The 19,845-nt window shown below is 39.6% G+C and overlaps 1 protein-coding gene across 2 annotated transcripts in view; it reads left to right on the forward strand.

Annotated features, from left to right (window-relative positions):
• Positions 1-209: 209 nt before the first annotated feature.
• The window catches only part of TMCO5A (transmembrane and coiled-coil domains 5A), a 34,849-nt gene continuing 15,213 nt past the window's right edge, over positions 210-19,845 (forward strand). Inside the window, exons 1-12 of one of the 2 annotated variants that reach the window (XM_025390451.1) lie at positions 210-297; positions 867-958; positions 1,926-2,075; positions 2,483-2,606; positions 2,981-3,031; positions 3,791-3,862; positions 6,638-6,694; positions 7,157-7,216; positions 7,679-7,743; positions 8,848-8,905; positions 13,098-13,138; positions 16,468-16,854. In XM_025390451.1, the coding sequence (XP_025246236.1) occupies positions 1,936-2,075; positions 2,483-2,606; positions 2,981-3,031; positions 3,791-3,862; positions 6,638-6,694; positions 7,157-7,216; positions 7,679-7,743; positions 8,848-8,905; positions 13,098-13,138; positions 16,468-16,666 (867 nt within the window). In that variant the 5' untranslated portion in view covers positions 210-297; positions 867-958; positions 1,926-1,935 and the 3' untranslated portion in view covers positions 16,667-16,854. Of the gene's footprint in view, positions 298-866; positions 959-1,925; positions 2,076-2,482; positions 2,607-2,980; positions 3,032-3,790; positions 3,863-6,637; positions 6,695-7,156; positions 7,217-7,678; positions 7,744-8,847; positions 8,906-13,097; positions 13,139-16,467; positions 16,855-19,845 lie in introns of those variants that run through there. The other variant, XM_025390452.1, reaches the window with a different exon arrangement.

A 19,845-nucleotide genomic window follows, 5' to 3' on the forward strand; every position in this document is an offset into this window, starting at 1 on the left:
CTGCTCCTCAAACTACCCAGAAATCAAATCTGTTGAACCTACTGCTACTTAGGGCAGACTTGGCCATGAAATCCATACACTTATCTAGGCTCTAGACTCTACACAAATGATGAGAAACCATTGCCAGCCACCCCACTATGACACGTTGCCCCACCTATCCTATGTCAAAAGAAGAGTCATGACCTCTCAGAATGTTCTGAGATTCTACTGGATACTTCCAGTGGAGAAAGATTAGACTCCTCAGAAGCTAATTGACTAGGGAAGGATCAGGGAGACAAGATACACCAAAAGGGAGAGGTAGAGTTTATAGAAGAAATAAAGGGGAAAAAAAGAAACTAAGGGGAAGAGAGAGCCAAATGATTTACATGTACTTGGTTTTCTGAGCCCGCTTTAATACTAAAGATCTTAATATCTGGAAATTCTGGCATACACCAAGATAGAGAGCAAAGATTATTTTTCAGGGCAGTTGTAAACCTACATCCATGCCCATGGTGCTTTATGGAAAGCAACTGGCCTAGAGCAAAAAGAGACTTAAATATTGATTACCTCTATTTCTTTATATTGTCTTGTATAAACTTCCACAGGGTTTTATGTTGATAAACCATCTCTGACTATGTCTACTAATAGGATGTATATTCCAGCATTATCTCTGTATCCTGAACGTATCTTTACTAGGGTATAATCAGATCATGGGCAGAAGAATCAAAGGGCTGAGTTTTGTCATGGTTAAAATGTGGGGATTCAAGGGAGAAAACAAGTTAACTTAATTTGGTTTCTACATTTTGGGAATCTTCCCCAGTTACTCTGTTCTTGACAAATGCAGCCATTTTTCCAATTCATTACATACATCTCTGTTGGCATTTTAGGGAATCTACAATGGAAGGACACAAGAAAGATCAACTGGATTAAGTAGTCATGATTATGCAAAGCCACATCCAGAGACCAAGGTGTAAAGCAGGTTTGCTACTGACCCCTTCCCTCATCTTCCAGCCTTCTTCTCACCTTCTACTCCTGTTATGCACCCACCTCCACACCCGACCCCAAGCATGCCATACCCTCCTGAAGTAATTACTATAAATCCCCCATCCAAGCAAGCCCTTCCAAGATAGGACTTAACTTTCCAATATTACCCTTCATTCCTATCTAAAACAAAAGCCCCGGTGCCTCACTACACTAGTTGTGGTTAATCAATTCAAACACAAACCAATGAATTAATTTACATTAGAAGAAAAAGAAAAATATATCAAGAGCCTCCCATGTACCCTTTCTAAAATACTCTAGAGTTACCATTATTTCATTTAAATTTACTTCAAAAAAGATGTTTGCATTTTTGAAAGCTATGCCTAGAGCCTATGTGTGTGTGTGCTTAATGGAATGACTCTCATGGTAAAAATTTCAAACTTTGTAGCAGACAAGTGAGGGAGAGGTGTTGAGCTGGGAGGAGGAAGGGAAAGAATGAAGCCCTATTATGCTGGTGGAAACCCCTTGTGGCTATGCAGAATGCCAGGCCCAACCAGAAGTGATGTGCCAGGTGCTGAGATAAAAGTGTTCAAAGGATGTGTATTGTATGAGCGGGTTTTGTGAATAGTTTATCTAAGAAAAGATTTCCAAGAGAAACATTTCTCTTCAATGCTAGGGGCTATCTAAGGAAGCAAAGCTTCTCATGAAACCAGAGTGGAGGTGCACTATTAGATTGAGCACTTTGGAGGAGAAAGGCTGGGAAAGACCCTTGCTGACTGAGCTGAGAATTATCGAAACAGTTGTAGAGCATGATCAAGAAATGTAATTTTTCAAGAATGAAAATGGTATGCCCCCAGAGAGAGCAAGGTTAATAAACTAGATGTCTTCTAAATATCCTTTTTGGCCCAATGATTATTGATCTCCAGATAACTGGCCCTTGTTCATTTTGGGGGCTGAGTCTATAGGTCGGAGAAAATGGAAATCTTTAGATTGGCTCAGTCAAAAAGAAACATTATCAGTTTGAACACGGACCTTGAAAGGGATATGCAGAGAATGGATGAAGCAAATCAGAAACTTCTTCTCAAAATCCAAGAGAGAGAAGATAAGATTCAGAGGTGAGTATTAAGGTTTCATGAGAGAAGGTCCCAATCCAAAGAAGGGGTGGAGGATCAAAACCAAAACTGAATTTTCCTGCTTGTTCTAGAGACCTCTATCTTGTGTGTCAGGAAGTTACTTCTTCATTCTTTGACATTTCTCTTGAACACTGAAGCACAGCAAGTTTCAAATAGATTCCTACAAGATGGAGTTGAGAGAACATTGGGGTGTTTGGCTTAGGAATCAGGCAGGTCTTCCTTTTTATAATACTGAAGTGATCATGATCCTGTGGATTCAGTAAGGAAGAGTTTTCAGCTTGAGACTCATGTACACTGTCCCTGAAGTTCCCTTATATCAGACATCTGTGTTTTATCAGTTCTGAAACTGCCAAGCATGGGTCTTCATGGCATATGCTTGTGTTGTCCAGACTGGAAAGTGAGATCATTCAGACGGGGGACCTGGTGGAAGATGAAGAGTGGGAGAAGGAGAACCACACCACGATGGAAAGGGAAAGAGCCTTGCAGGAGCTGGAGGAAGAAACAGCCAGACTTGTAAGCAAGAAGTTGGGAAGAGCCATTTAATTGGTTGCATTCCTCATTCCATCCTTCATCAATTATCAGATAAGCTTATCTCTCCTTTTTATACATGAAGAGTAGCCACCTCAAAAGTCATGTCAGAATTTGTCCATGCATGGAAGGGGATGTGTTTGGCTTCTTGGCAATGTTTAATAATTGGGAAGCCCTACAGATGGGCACCTATATCCCTGTATTTTACCTGTCGTTTGATTTCAATATACACATGACATTATGCAAATAAGGTCAAATTACTGAAGGAAAATATAGCTGGGGTGAAATGGACAGCAATCAACTGAATGAGAACAGGTGGAGTACAGAGGCAGACTTACACTGTTATTTCTCTCTCACAGGAAAGGAAGAATAAGACATTGGTTCACAGTATAACAGAACTTCAACAAAAGGTGAGGTGGGGTTCTTGTGTTCTCCAGTGCCCCCACAACAGCCCCACTCATCAAAGAGGCAAGGTTGGGGGGAAGTGATCATAGAGGAACCCGTAAGTCAGAGAGGCCTGTATGGGGAGTGCATACTACTCTCTAATCCACTCTCCTGAGGCCAAGATTCATGACCTAAATGTTATGGATTTTCTGAGTAAGCATGAGGGGAAAGGAATGGATGGAATATTTAGTAATCTCATGGGTTCTTCATTCTATCGCCAGAAAATGGGTTCCAACAGATACTCTGTTGAAGTCATTGACTGGAACCTTTGTGGTGAGAGGTTAATTTTACTTTCAAAAGAGAACTTCTAAACAACAACAATAATTAACTTAATCCCCAAGGATTTCCTTTTTCTTACCTAGCCATTTCCAATACCTCAATACCTCCTCAGAATACAGTGGGCTTCCAATGACTACCCTACTCTCTGACCCATGAGTACAGACTAGCCCTCTACTGTAGAGGGCTGTATCCCTGAGTAACCCAACATGAATCGGGATTGAGGAAAGTACTCCTGCCTTGAGTGGACTCTAGCATCAGTGGCCAAGACTAGTGAGAAGAAGATGGAAGTAGAACAAAGATGTTTTCCACAGGTCACCAAATATCTACCAAAGGACTATGTCCTGGAAAGTTTTATCAAGGCCATAGTTACTAATCTCCACACACCAGAGAAAGTCTTTGCCTTCTACACCTTTTAATTTAGTACATTTTTTTATTTGAAACTATAGCTTACAAGGAAATCACAAAAGATAACCAACTGTGAACAAAGCAGTCCAGATGGAGCCCTAGAAGAGACAAAGGTAAATGAAAAAGCAATCCTAAATGTGGTTGGGCTATGTAACCAGGAAATAAACTGTTAAGTTGGAAATCATTGTCAACGTTGTGACAAATTCTTGGTAGTTTTCCCCCATATCAAGCTTAAGCTTGAGCCACTGAGTGCTGAATTCTTCTCTGCCCTTAGTAAGGAATGTCACTCTTAAGTCTTATTTATTGTTCTCTCTTCTGTTAGGAAGAGGAGGGCACAAATGCATATGTAACATGTGGGGGCAGTTAAAGTCCCCAGTTTAAAGCCACAGCACATAATTTGGTGTATGAAGTTGGGTAATTTAATTACTCCCTCTTAGCCTCAGTTTCAAGATTAAATGAAATTGTGTATATAAAATATTCTCTCCTTTAAGTTTTACGTAATTATTTAAAAGTCTTGCTGAGGTGCATGTATGAATTCAGAGAGGCAGAACCAGGATTTGTAAGTCTACTGAGTGCTCGGCAATTTATGTACCCTGTCATGGATTCCAATCTAGAAAAGGATTCAATTAGTCACTCAAGTATTTAATGTGACCACTACCTGCTAAGCACATCATACTCTGCTTGGCATGTCTCTAATTGTGTTCCAGAGCTAAGAACCTGAGACCAACCACAACCTATTTGATGAGAGAGAGAGAGAGAGAAATTTTTTGTATATATTCAGGGGGTACAAGTGCCATTTTGCTAACATAGACATGTTGCATTGCGGAGACTTTATTTTTCTTCAGAGAAGAACAGATAAAATTTTTTTGACACCTTCTCTAGAATTACATCTTTGTCCTTGCCTTATCTAACTTCTCTTTACCCTCTAAAGCCTACACTTGGTTGTGTGTATGAAGCCTCTGAAGATTTGGATACATAGAAAAATAGAAATAGAAAATGAAAGTATGGAGAATTACTCCCCTATCTTCTGGCCAATTTAGTTTTGATGACCACAAAAATAGGAAGTCCAAAACCACCAAATAAGCTTGCTTGGCTGTGCTCATTCAGGTAAGTTATCTGGAAAGAGAAATCTGGAAGAAATTGGAGCCCAAATTAGGAAGAGCTATAAACACCCCTGACTGCACTTGCCATATGATTCCAGTGGTCAGGACACTGATTTTCTTACAAAATCACTTATTTTTCCCAGAAAATAAGCCCAGTCAGAATTGAGTGGTGATACTTTAAGTCTGGCTGTGCTTACTATGTCAGGTAATAGAGAATAGAGTCTAGTGTTAGTCAGAATAATGGCCATTTTTTTGCTGGCTAGCCCTAAAGAGTTCTAGAGTATTGTTTAATCCTTTGAACCACTCTTTGCCCACGTATTTTATTGAATTATCAGGTGATAGCTCTAATTCTGTGAAATGTACAGAATCTCTTTTGCTTCTGTTCCTCTGGCATGCTAGTCATCAGTGCAGCAGCTTTAATGGAGTGTCTAATTCAACCCTTTGTGACTCACACTATTGGCTTGAAACTATATATCCCTTAGCACATTTGGAAAACTGGTCCTGGATGTAACTGAAGAGTGAAGCAACTCTCAGAAGAATCTGGGTGTGAAATAATAGCACCTAGGTGAAAGTGGGAACAGCAGAGCCAAAAAGGGAAGGAAGAATGGGCATGTCTGCTCTTCTGCCAAATTATCTCCCAAATGTATTCATTCCTCTCTACCACTTCTGTTACTACTATCCTTTTGCAAGCCACCATAACCCCTTACCTGGACAAAAGGAGTCACCTCTCAACCAGTCTCCCTGCTTCAACTCTCACACCCAAACGATCCTTTTCTTCAGACAGAGAAAAGGCTATTCTCTAAAAACATTAATCAGATTGTGTCTTTAGACTTCAAGCCTCTCCTGCCTTCTCACTGCAATTAGAACAAAGAACCGAAATCCTTTTAGAAGCCACAAGGCCCTACACAATCTAGCCCCTGTCTACCTTATCCCACCTTGCTTCCTACCTATCAATTTCCCTTACGCTCTGGTCACACAACTCCCTCATACAAGCCAAATCTGTGATAACCTCATAGTCTTGGCCCTTGCCATACCCTTCACAGAGAACATCTTTATTCCAGATCTCCATTTAGCTAGCATTTATCATTTAGGCTTTAGCTCAGGTATCATCACATCAGAGAGGCCTTTGCCAACCACCTACCACCTCCTCTCACACCACCACTACCATCACTATCTTTAAACATTAATGTTTTTGTTTCCTTCATAGCACATACCATTATCATGTAGACGTATTTGTTGTCTTCCTACTAGAATGCCAGCTCTGCAAGGGTGGAGAGCTAGTCCATCCTGTCTACTACTGTATCCTAAGTACTACTCCCTGCCCCCCGACACACACATGCTTCACTCCAGCATAGCAGCTGATGTAGAATGGTCTTTTTCCAAGTATTGAAGGAAATAAAAGGGCGAGCAAGGCATACAGGGAGGGAAAAAGGAGTGAACAAATGCCTTAGAGCCTGATCGACTATATTAAAGGAAAAGGAAGAGTGAAGTTTTTCAAAACTGGTATTGTTTTTCAGAGAAATGGCTAAGTAAGAGTAGGAAGCTCAGAACTGAAGTTTAGGGATGAAGGTAGCATCAGATGAAGACTAAAAGATAAGGAGTATAAAAGAGCAAGTTTAACAAGCAGCTGCAAAGGGTGCTGGGTAGTTTAACTCCTCCATCAGGAGACGTGTGAAGTCGTGGCCCTGAGGCTCCTCATGGCTCGTGAGACCACCTTGGTGACAGCATTCCATTCCTGCACAGCTTTCACCTTGCCAAGTTAGCAGTCTCTTTTGTTTTCTTTAGGTTAAGTTACAACAGCTGGAAGCTTCCTATGCACGCCAAGAGAAGGAGCTGCTCAAGGTAACAGCAGGAACTTCAGTGTGACTTCTCCCGGAAAAGGGAAATGTGATCTTTGGTCAGACAATCTATTTCTCAAATGATTGATTTACATAAAGGTTCCAGATCCAAGACCATGATGGGGCTAGGGAGGGGTAAAAAAAGGAAGATAAACACAATCCCTGAGGTGACTTTCTCTTCAATGTTTTTTTACAGAATACACTCAACAGTTTATATCTTGCAAATATTAGTATCTATCTATTCCTCTCCCAACTGCTCCCAAATTCCACCTTTGACCAATAACTCCCATTTAGCTTATTTACCCTAAAAAAAGGAAATCCATTTACCTGTACAGCAAAAAAGAAAACCTATTTAGAATAATTAGAAAACCACATTTAGGAGCTGGGACACTGGAGGAAGCAAGTATGCTTGTGTTCTTACAGCAATTTACTGAAATATATTTACAACCCAATTTTGATTTCCCAGGTAATGAAGGAGTATGCTTTTGTGACCCAGCTCTGTGAAGATCAAGCCCTCTACATAAAGGTAGAGCTTCTTGGTAAAGGGCTAGCAAAGGGTTTATTAAGGTACAGGATGAAATAGAACCAGGATTTTCAAGGAATACTGTCCAGAGCCATTTCAACACTTCAAGGTGGCACTACTGGGAGACTTTCAGGTCATCAGCACCCCACCTCGCTACCAATATCACTCTATTTGTCTTTGTCTCCCTGGGAATTCCTGCCCTGCTCTCCCACTCTCTGTGCTGTTAAGTTAATAATTCACACTTCTGCTATTTATAATGTCAGTGATGCCCAGAAACCTATCCGGTGGTAAGGCATAGTGAGAGATCAAGAGTAGTGGTGGGGTGAGGTTTATGAAAGCAGAGAAAGTGGCAGTGGAAATACAAAGCATTCATGGTATCATGTAAAGTAGCAAGTGCTCATTACGCTTAGAAAAATTAAAAACCTCCTAAGTAGTAACTGGGGCTTCCTTTGTTTCTCTTTGAAGAAGTACCAGGAAACATTGAAGAAAATAGAAGAAGAACTAGAGGCTCGGTTCCTTGAGAGAGAAGTGTGAGCTTTGGCAAAGGAACATCCCGGTTTTGGTAGAAACTCCATCTCAGCCTGAGTCAGAGCAAACAGTTTTCAGACCAATTTCTATGTGGAATTGAATGAGTTCCGACACCACATATCTTTGCCCTCTGTTACTGATCTGGTTGACCCCGGTAGATCACACCAACTTAAAACTTCCAGTCATTCTCCCATCCTTCTAAAAAGACCTCAGAAACACATCTCCCTTCATAATTTTATCACATTATCACGTTATTATTTGGGTTGATACTAAGAGTAGAAACATGTACTTTAAAAAGAGTTGGTGGTCAGTCACCTTGATAAGTAGGCTATTCCTTATATATCACAGAAAAGCCTTTTAATTAATACCATCCTCACTTCCCCCAAATATATGGACACCCAACCATATTGGGTAGGCATGAAACTAATCTCTAGACTCATACCACAGCTACTACATTATATAAATCAGAACTGTACACTGTATTGAACTACAAACATTTAAAATTAGAAATTATAAAGGGAAAGCACTTCTCATAATACACTGAGTTTGTCAAGAGTCTAAATGGTGAGAAATTACCAAAAACCTCATCTTCATTTCTTGACCCCCTTTGTAAGTTAAATCGTAATGCAGTCAAGCAATATTTCTATTTATGAAATATTTTTAAATCCTTAGATCAAGAACAAGAGATCAAAACTGCATATAGCTTCTATATAGGCCAAATACAAACTGTGGCCTAGGGGCCAGGGTCCTAGGACTTGTAGGTCCTTGTTTCTAAAGGACACCTTCAAGTCACTCAAGATCCCTGCTGAACATTGGTTTATGGCTTGACTGTTAAGCCAAGATTCTAGAACAGGTTGCCCAGCAGAATTTTCTGTGCTAGTTAGTAGGTAAAACTAACTACATATGGCAATTGAGTACATAAAAGATGTACTCAACTGAGGAAATGAATTTTAACTTTAATTAATTTAAATAGCTATAGGAAGCCAGTAGTTACAATATTGGACAGTACAGATGTAGAATATAAAGCTTTTTTAAAATAACAATGGTGTAGTATGAATATTTTAGTGCACTTTGTTCAATTTCTGTCCTGGCTCTTATCTTCATAGATCAAAACTTGTGAGCATGAACTCTGTGGAAAAAGAGCATACCAGGCAAAATAATGAGGTAAACACTCCACTCTCTCTTCAGCTCCTCACAGTGTCATTGCCTTTCAAAGACATCTCCAGCAAACTCTAAGGCACCAAATGTATACCCAGTCTTGCCATGTGCATTTTCCAAGAGAGGTACCAGCTATAATTACAGAGCATTGCAACCCTAAACAAACAAACTAGACTCTAAGGAACAATCTACTTTCTTCTCATTCAGCCATACAAATAACAGGCTCTTAAAAAACTAGCCAAAGACCTAAGAGAACTCAGAATGGAGGCAAGAAGCAACCTTAATTGAGGGTATGCTCTATAGAAAGAGGCCAGTATAGGGCACATACACCACCTCTTCCATCTCCTGCAATCACATTACTCTTTCCTGATGATCTCGACATGGTCCCTAATCTCTCTCAACACAGAGCACCCACCATCTATCATCATCTAGTCAGAGTTGGCCTGAGAGTTAAAACATAGAAAGCTATTGCTTCTTATTGCTTCTTTATGACAGTTTCAGTGTCTGTTCATATTTAACATTATGAACCCACCAGCACACATGTAAAGGTCTGAAGGAAACAGAACAATTTCATGCAGAGAACCAATCCTCTTGGCCTGCTTGATATCTTGTGGCAGCAAGAATAAAAGGTTAAACTTGGGTTGGGTTTTAATTTTGTAATTTATATTGACTTTAGAGTCCAGGTTAACAATCATCAGAAATTACATATAGTCAAGATAAATTATCAGAAAAGAGAACTAATCACTTCCTTAAAAGCAAATATCAAATATTGGCCATTGTGCTTGGGTCATCCAAATGTTTTGATATATGTTAGGCCATGTCCGTGGTTCTTAGAGTACTGAACAAGTCATTCTGGCCCTGAAGCTTGCATATTCTGCTTAGTAAACAAAATCCTTGAAATTAACTCGACCTACTTCTGTAGAACCAAGTTTTTGACATCTCCAATGTGTCCTACCATCTCTCCCCACAGCTCATCAAAATATTCCTTCTAACTATGTGTGAGAGGAAAAAAATAAAGTTGTCTACATCAAGCTCATCAGGGTCCCATGATGGTTCAATGACCTAATGTTGTCTGAGCATCTTTGGAGAGAGGATGCCTGAGAACTGACTGTTTGGCATGACATGTAATCTTACTCAAACTACAGAACAAAATTTGTAATCCTGAAAGCTTCTTTGTAATTCCAATTCTGTGAGCCTCATTTCCACAGCTCTAATTTTTTTTAGTAGAAAGAGGAATTCTCACTATGCTGTTCAGACTGATCTTGAACTCCTGGGCTCAAGGGTTCCTCCCACCTTCGCCTCCCAAGTAGCTAGGACTACAGGCACCCACCACCATGCCTGACTTGCTCTAAAATGTGATCGTAATTCCTCTTTTTATCTCACAAGGAAGGTTAAAGGACAATGAAACAACAGAAAATATTTTGAAACAAGAATGCTACAGAAATACAGGACATAGCCTCATGTTTAGATTTATTTTTTTCTTCAACTTTTAAAGTTCAGGGGTACGTGTGCAGGATGTGCAGGTTTGTTACACAGGTCAACATGTTCCATGGTGGTTTGCTGCACAGATCATCCCATCACCTAGGTATTAAGTCCAGCAGCTATTAGCTATTCTTCCTGATGCTCTCCCTCCCACTACCTCACCCCTGCTGACAAGCTCCAGTGTGTGTTGTTCCCCTGCATGTGTCTGTGTGTTCTCATCATTCATCTCCCACTTATAAGTGAGAACATGCAGTGTTTGGGTTTCTGTTCTTGGGTTAGTTGGCTGAGGAAAATGGCTTCCAATACCACCCATGTCCCTGCAATATGTATATGTATCACATATTCTTTATTCAGTCTATCATTGATGGCACTTAGGTTGATTCCATGTCTTTGCTATTGTAAACAGTGCTGCAATGATATTTGTGTGCATGTGTCTCTATGACAGAATGATTTATATTCCTTTGGGTATATACCCAGTATTGACATTGCTGTGTCAAATGGTATTTCTGCCTCTAGGTTTCTGAGGAATTGCCACACTTCTTCCATAATGGTTGAACAAATTTATACTCCCACCAACAGTGTAAAAGCATGTCTTTTTCTCTGCAACCTCACCAGTATCTGTTGTTGTTTGACTTTTAAATAATAGCAATTCTGACTGGCATGAGATGGTATTTCATTGTTGCTTTGATTTGCATTTCTCTAATGATCAGTAATGTCGAACTTTTTTTTCGTATGTTTGTTGGCTATATATATGTCTTCTTTTGAGAAGTGTCTGTTCATGTTCTTTGCCTACTTTTTAATGAGGTTGTTTTTTTCTTGTAAGTTTGTTTAAGTTCCTTGTAGACTCTGGGTGTTAGACCTTTGTCTAACATAGTTTTCAAAAATTGTCTCCTATTCTGTAGGTTGTCTGCTCACTCTGATGATAGTTTATTTTCCCGTGCAGAAGCTCTTTAGTTTAACTAGATCCCGTTTGTCAATTTTTGCTTTTGTTGCAATTGCTTTTGGCATTTTCATCATGAAATCTTTGCCCATGCCTATGTCCACAGTATTGCCTAGATTTTCTTCTAGGGTTTTAACAGTTTTGGGTTTTACATTTAAGTCTATAATCCATCTTGAGATAATTTTTGTATATTATGTAAGGAAGCAGTCCAGTTTCAATTTTCTGCATATGGCTAGCCAGTTTTCCAGCACCATTTATTGAATAGGGAGTCCTTTCCCCATTGTTTGTTTTTGTCAGATTTGTTGAAGATCAGATGGTTGTAGGCAAGCAGTCTTATTTCTGAGTTTTCTATTTTATTTCATTGGTCTATGTGTCTGTTTTTGTACTAGTACCATGCTGTTTTGGTTACTGTAGCCTTGTAGTATAGTTTGAAGTCAGGTAGTGTGATGCCTCTAGCTTTGTTCTTTTTGCTGAGGATTGTCTTGGTTATTGGGGCTTTTTTTTGGTTCCATCTGAATTTTAAAATCATTTTTTTCTAATTCTGTGAAAAATGTCAATGGTAGGTTAATGTGAATAGCATTGAATCTAGAAATTATTGATTCTTTCTATCCAGGAACATGGAATGTTTTTCCATTTGTTTGAGTCCTCTCTGATTTCTTTCAGAGTAGTTTGTAGTTCTCCTTGAAGGAGTCTTTCATTTCCCTTGTTAGCTATATTCCTAGGTATTTTATTTTTTGTAGCAATTGTGAATGGGAGTTCTTTCATCATTTGGCTCTCTGCTTGACTGTTGTTGGTGTATAGGAACGCTGTGACTTCTGCACACTGAGTTTGTAGCCTGAGACTTCGCTGAAGTTGCTGAAGAGGCTTTTGGGCTGAGATGATGGGGTTTTCTAGATACAGGATCATGCCACCTGCAAACAAAGATAGTCTGACTTCCTCTTTTCCTATCTGAATACCCTTTATTTATTTCTTTCTCTTTCCTGACTGCCCTGGCCAGAACTTCCAATGCTATGTTGAGTAGGAGTGGTAAGAGAGGGCACCCTTGTCTTATGCCATTTTTCAAGGGGAATGCTTCCAGCTTCTGTCTATTTAGTATGATATTGGCTGTGGATTTGTCATATGTGGCTCTTATTATTTTGACATATGTTCTTTCAATACCTAGGTTATTGAGAGTTTTTAACATTAAGGGATGTTGAATTTTATCAGAGGCCTTTTCTGCATCTTGAGATAATCATGTGGTTTTTGTTTTTAGTTCTGTTTATGTGATGGATTATATTTATCGATTTGTGTATGTTGAACCAACCTTGCATCCCAGGGATGAAGCCAAACTTGATCACTCATCTTTAGATTTTTATAGCTTTTAAGACTTCTCTCTTAAGATATGTTTATGTAGTTTTCTTAGCCTATAAGCTTCTCTAAGGGTCACTGGTTAAGCAGAAGACAGAATGGTATAGTTGAGAGAGCCAAGAATGTGGGGTCAGACAATCCAGGTTCCAGGCCCGATCCTGCCACTAACTATGTGACCTTGGGTAGCATACTTTGACTTTCTGTGCCTTTGTTTAGTTATATAAATATGTAAAAAGGTAGGACAAATAACAATAATAATAAATATATTTTAAATTTTTGGCCTGAAAATTATATGTGCTTATGCATATAAAAAGAATTTGTTAAAGTTATCTAAATAACATATAACTAATGGCTCACTAAATATTATTGGACAATGATAATAGCCTCCAGAAATTGCTTATTTATCAATATCCTTTCTTCTTCTTCCAGGGTACTCCTACCCAAAAGACAGCAACATTTTTCAGTAGAAAGTAAGTAAAATATCTTCAAGTAAACTTCCTATAAAACTGGGAGCCCTATTTAGCCATCCTGACAGAGAGAAAAGTCTAGACAAGGAGAACCTTGTACATGCGTGTGCACACACACATACACACAAGTCAGCAAACTAACGTCTTTGACTGTATTTCTCTATTCTAATGTTATGACTTATTTATTTAAAGGTAATTAATAATCTCAACTTTCCATTATTAAAAATCAACAGCCTTGTGGTATTAAGAAATAGAAATTTGATTATGTAAAAGAGATGTGGCAAATCTCTTATTTACCGCCTTTTCCCTTTAACAGTTTGGATTTGCTTCATGTATCTGGTTTCCTAGTAGCATTGGTAGAGTAGAATGAAGCCTGTCACATGCTAGTATACCACTGACAAATAAGAGATAGAAGAGAGACAAGCATTATGAGAAAGAGCATCTAACACATAACGGTTGCTTGAAAATACTGGTTAAATTGAAAAGAATTTAAGATTCAAACACCTGAGTAGATATTCATCCTGAGGGAAACACTGTGATAGCAAAGTAAAATTGGTATTCATGAAGCTACTACATTTTCAAGAAAAGGTCAAATTATATTCAATATAGTCTGTTTAAGAAGGCATAAAGAAACATATATTCAAAATGGTATGAAATATGATTTAGAGAGAGTTCCATCAAAATGTTTAACGTAAAATTATTGATGCTTAAAGGTCAGTTCCAATTATCTAGAAAATTTGCTTAAGTAGAATACCCCTTCATACCAGATAAATGAAATATTACATCTTTCAATATTCCTAGACACAATATTCCTGAAACAACTAGACGAATTTTCTCTAGAACTCCTACTTGTTCTCTTATACTCCAACACAAGGGCCCACCATGGAATTGACTGTGTGGATTTCTAGAATAAGGACTGTCTGCCTAAACAGACTTGGCATCCTGAAGGAAATCTTAGAAAAGAGATCCTGAAAATCTAGCTAATCATGTCAAACTATAAATGTCTTTTTTCTTGTTCTGCTTCTACATCTTGTGGGGCACTGGTACACTGGACACTAACTCAAGAGACAAGAAAGCTAGGCTATTCCTAGGATTTTCCCTGAGAATGCAATCCCAGAACCTTCTCATGTGTATTGGCTCAAATTTCATGGAGAGTGGTGGGAAGATTTGTCAAGGGCTTCTGATTCTAATTTTGACCAAGGTGTTGTGCTATAATGAGTGCTGGCTCCTGTCACCAAGATCAACCATAGCAGCAAACTTGAGAAAAGTGGAGGGGAAGGGGCTGTTTTTGACCTTTAAAGGTGAATAGTGAATTTGTCCAGGGGCAGAGGCACCCCCGAAACAGCTGGGTAAGGATAATACAGGAAAGAAATGGTGAAGGTTTGCTCATGCAAATCATAACAAAGCCATAAGGCCTAAATAACTCATCAGTTGAAAGGAAAAAAAAAATCAAGACCACCATAGGGTGGTTTATAAAAAATTATTACAAAATGTTACAGATAACATGAATGAAAGAAGACAACATAATCGTGGGTAGAAACTCATATCAAAACAGTAAGAATTGCCTCCAAATGATTAATAAATTCAGCCAAATTTCAATCAAACTCTCCAAAGGGTTTTTCATGGAACTGAATAAAATAATTCTAAAATATACTCTATATGAAGAATAAAGGGTCAAGAATAACCTGGAAAGTTTTAAAGAGCAGGGAGTGGGGAACACGCCCTTCCAGATATCAGGACTTACTATGACGTTATAGTAATCATTATGGTGTGGTATTGGGACAGGAATAGGAAAACTGCCTAGTGGAATGGAACAAAGAGTTCAGAAATTGTGCACATAGCAAACTTTGGTATGTGACAGTGACTGCATGTCAAAGGAAAAGGAAGAACGAACTGTTCAATAAGAACAGCAGGAAAAAAAATGGTTATCTATATGAGATTGGATCACTAAATGCAGTATATACAAAAGGCAAGCCCAGATGTGTTAAAGATGTAAATGCTTAAAAAAAAAAAAAATCTTTGAAACTCTGTATTATTTTCTATGCTACATAATAAATTACCCCAAAAACTTAGTGACTTCAAAGAACAAACAATTATTGGCACAGTTTCTATGGGCCAGGTGGTACTAGCCAAGTGGTTCTAGCTAATATCTGTCAAGAAGTTGCAGTTAGGATGTTGACCAAAATTGCAGTCATTAGAAGGTTTGGCTGGAGCTAGAAGTTATATTTCCAAGGTAAGTAACTTGCGTATCTGGCAAGCTTTTTCTGGTAGTTGACACAAAGTCTCAGTTCCTCACTGCACAGACCCTCCCATAAAGCCACTTGAGTGTCCTCACAACATGACTACTGGCTTCCTCCACAGTCTGTGGAGAAAACTGCAATACCTTTATGATGTAATCTAGGAAGCTACACTACATACTGTGACTTCCACCATATTCCATTCTTTAGAAGTAAGTTATTAAGTCCAGTCCACACTCCAATCGAGGGGAATTCTCTTGAAAGGAGGAGTAATAAAGAATCTGTAGACATATTTTTAAATGAACATAGACTTTTAATAGAAAATATGGGTATCTTTCAGGTCTTGGGATAGGGAATTTTTGTAAAAAGGACACAGAAAGTATTGATTCTAATTAAAGAAAAGATTGACAAACTATACCCTATTAAAATTGATAATTTTTTTCTTTAACATCTTAGAGCAAGTGAAGGTTATAAAGTTGGGAGGATATATAACACTACACACAATGTAAAACGATTGATAACAACGTAAAACAAACTCTTACAAGTCAATAAGAAAAGCTAAAACTACCTTGTAGACAAATGGGCAAGAAGAAACACGTAAAACCAATAAACCTATCAACAGATGTTCAGCATCACTGTTCCTCAGGGAAATGCATATTGAGGCCACAGTGAGAGATTATTTTACACCCATTTGATCAGCAAAAGTGTTTACATCTGATAATCAAGTGTTGGCGAGGATATGGTCCACAAAACCTATACCTTGCTAGAGGGTTATAAACCAATGAAACTGTTTTGAAAAACAACTTGCCAAAACAAAACCAAAAATAAACAAAACAAAAAATAAGAGAACAAAATTATTTTAGTGATAAATGCTACCAAGAAAATAAAACATGGTAAAGGATAGAGAATAACCAATAGGCCAGAACATGGGAGAGGGAAGCTGCCATTATAAAAGGTTGTCAGGAAAGGGGGTGATAATCCATGAGAGACATTAGAATATCAATTAGGAGACAGATATGCATTCAGGTATGATTTATTTTTTGTTCCAAGTTTTCTAACCTTCTGGTTAACAGTTTCATGGCATTCTCTTTTTAGGATTTTTTGCTGTCTCTTTTTCATCACCCTATTTTTCATCAGACTGCTGAGCTACCTGTTTTTTCATGTAAGATTCATAAATCCAGATCTCCTCGTCAATGTACTGCCCAAGGTGCTGAGCAGGAGCACCTTGTGGAAGCTCAGATGCTTCTTCTTTCCATCTCTCACACTTGAGACAGAGGACATGTTACCCCACTGATTCCTCAAGAAATATCCTTGAGCAACAGAAGAGAAGTGGGATCCGAGCGTGTAGAAGGGAGGCATGAAACTTGTGGAGGAAAGAGATTTGCTTCAGTTTTTTCCTCATCGTTTGCCTACTTGACTACCTTCCGTCACCACATCATCTTTCCAGGATTAACCTTGCCCAGTAAAAAGCTCTGTAATAGATTTATGTGGCTCTATGGATCGGCTGAATTAGTACCTGATAGTAAACAAATCTGACCTTGGGGAATTACACAGATGCTAAGAAAAGTTAATTCATAAATTATTCTAGTGAGTCTCAAAAATCTGACACATTGGATTCCTGAAATACAGAAGATTACTTACTACTTATATTAGAACTCATAGGTTGTAAGTGACCTTAGCTTGAGGTAATTTATAGCAAATCCATAAATATTTATATTTACATATTTAAACATAAAATAAAAAGCCTATGAATAAATACGCCAGGCAAGAAATCAGAAGACTCCATCAATTATCCGTCTTTCAAAGACATCAATTTAACAACTATCTACATAAAGAAAGCATCTTTATAAGAACCAAAAATCAGATGAGCACTCACAGTCTGTAGTTTTAACTTCATACTGCTGAAAGAGGCACTGAAGAGATAGGAAAAACAGTCTGGAATCGCCAACGCCACCCCTTCCCCATCCTCCAGCAGCAGGGGTGTGGTGTGGAGAGCATTACTGAGTGCTGGGGAGAGAAAGATTGCAGCATCTGTGAGATATTGAACTCAGAGCTTCCCTATTATAACAGAAAACAAAACCAGACCAAACTCACGTGACACCTGCCACAGAGGGATAATTTAAACCAGCCCTAGCTAGTGAAGAATTGCTGATCCCAGCTGTCGGAATTTAAGTTTCTGCAAGCCTTGCCACTGCCAAGCTAAAGTACTTTGGAGGCTTAAATAAAGTTGAAATTCCTAGGTGAGTCCTAGTGCTGCACTAGGCCCAGACACAGTGGACTTGGCAGGGAGCGGGGGTGGTCACCGAGTGGCTAAGGGAGTGCTGGAATTACCCCTCCCCTAATCCCAGGCAGCACAGCACATGACTCCAAAAGAGACCGTTTCCATCTGCTCAAGGAGGACTCAAGTTGGGAGGACTTTGTCTTGCATCTTGAATAGCAGTTCAGCCACTGCAAGATAGGGTACCAGTCAGAGTCATGAAGCCCCCTTTCCAGGCCCTAGCTCCCAGATGACATTTCTAGACACACACTGGGCCAGAAAGGACCCTGCTACTTTGAAGAGGACTCAGTCCTTGAAGGACTCATCATCTGCTAACTGAAAAGCCTTTGGGCCCTGAATAACCAACAGCAATACTTAGGTACTATATGGGGGGCTTTAGGTGAGACCCTGAGAATTTCTGGCTTCAGGTGAGACTCAGCATAGTCCCAGCTATTGTGGCTATAGGTCAAGATTCCTTCTACCTGAGAAAAGCAGAGGAAAAAAGCAAAGTGGACATTGTCTTCCAGCTTGGCCACAGTGGGGTAGAGCACAGAGTGAGCCCTTGGGTCACCAGTTTCAGGACTTGGTTCTCGGAATACATTTCTGGAACTGCCCTAGGCCAGAGGGGATCTCACTGCCCTGAAGGGTGAGTCCCAGGCCAGGCAGCACTCACCACAAGCTGACTGAAGAGCCTTTCTTTAAAGAAACATTCGTGGTAGTCTGGCAGTACTCCCCCATAGGCCTATGGTGGCAGTGGCCATGGTGTGAGGCATCTCTGCTTTTGGAAAGGGGAGGGAAGAGTGGGAAGAACTGAGACTTTTGGTTTGAAACCCAGCTCATCCGCAGTACAACAGAATATCAGGTAGACTTCTAAAGTTCTTGACTCTAGACCCTGGCCCCTGACAGCATCTCTGGACATGCACAGGGCCAGGGGGAACTCACCACCATGAAGGGAAGGACACAGGCCTGGTTGCTTTGCCACCTGCTGATTGTAGAGCCCCAGGGCCTTGAGTGAACATAGGACATAGCCAGGGAGTGATTACAGCAGACTTTGGGTAAGACCTAGTGCTGTGCTGGCTTCAGGTCTAACCCAGCACAATTCTAGTGGTTTTGGCCACAGAGGTACTTGTGTTACACCACCCAGAGCTCCAGGTGACTCAGAAAAGAGAGAGATGCCATTCATTTGGGGGAAAGTAGGGAAAGAGAATAAGAACCTCTGCCTGATAATCCAGAGAATTCTTCCAGATTTTTCTCAAAGTCATCAAGGTAGTACCTCTACAAGTCGGAAAGAACCACAGTATTACTGGGCTTAGGGTGGCCCCTACAGCAGGTAATGGCTTAGATCACAACATCAAACTCCTTTTGAATATCTGGAAGGCCTTCCCAAGTAGAATGGGCACCAACAAGCCCAGACTGAGAAGACTACAATAAATGCCTAACTCTTCAATGCCCCAACACCAAACACCTACAAGCATCAACAACATTCAGGAAAACATGACCTCACCAAACTAAGTAAGGCATCAGGGACCAATCCTGGAGAAACAGAGATATGTGACCTTTCAGGCAGAAAAGTAAAATACCTGTTTTGAGGAAACTCAAATTCAAGATAACACAGAGAAGAAACTCAGAATTCTATCAGATAAATTTAACACCGAGATTAAAATAATTTAAAAGAATCAAGATCAAGCAGAAATTCTGGAGTTAAAATGCATTTAGCATACTGAAGAATACATCAGAGTCTTTTAATAGCAGAATTGACCAAACAGGAGAAAGAATTGGTGAGGTTAAAGACAGGCTAATTGAAAATACACAGAAGACACAAAAGGAAAAAATAAAATGAAAAACAACAAAGCACACCTACAGGATCTAGAAAGTAACCTCAAAAGAAAAAATCTAAGAGTTACTGGCCTCGGCCGGGCGCGGTGGCTCACGCTTGTAATCCCAGCACTTTGGGAGGCCGAGGCGGGCGGATCACGAGGTCAGGAGATCGAGACCACAGTGAAACCCCGTCTCTACTAAAAATACAAAAAATTAGCCGGGCGTGGTGGCGGGCGCCTGTAGTTCCAGCTACTTAGGAGGCTGAGGCAGGAGAATGGCCTGAACCCAGGAGGCGGAGCTTGCAGTGAGCCGAGATGGCACCACTGCACTCCAGCCTGGGCTACAGAGGGAGACTCTGTCTCAAAAAAAAAAAAAAAAAAAAGAGTTATTGGCCTCAA

Source organism: Theropithecus gelada, chromosome 7a (genome assembly GCF_003255815.1).
Source record: "Theropithecus gelada isolate Dixy chromosome 7a, Tgel_1.0, whole genome shotgun sequence".
In the NCBI taxonomy this organism is placed as follows: Eukaryota; Metazoa; Chordata; class Mammalia; order Primates; family Cercopithecidae; genus Theropithecus; species Theropithecus gelada.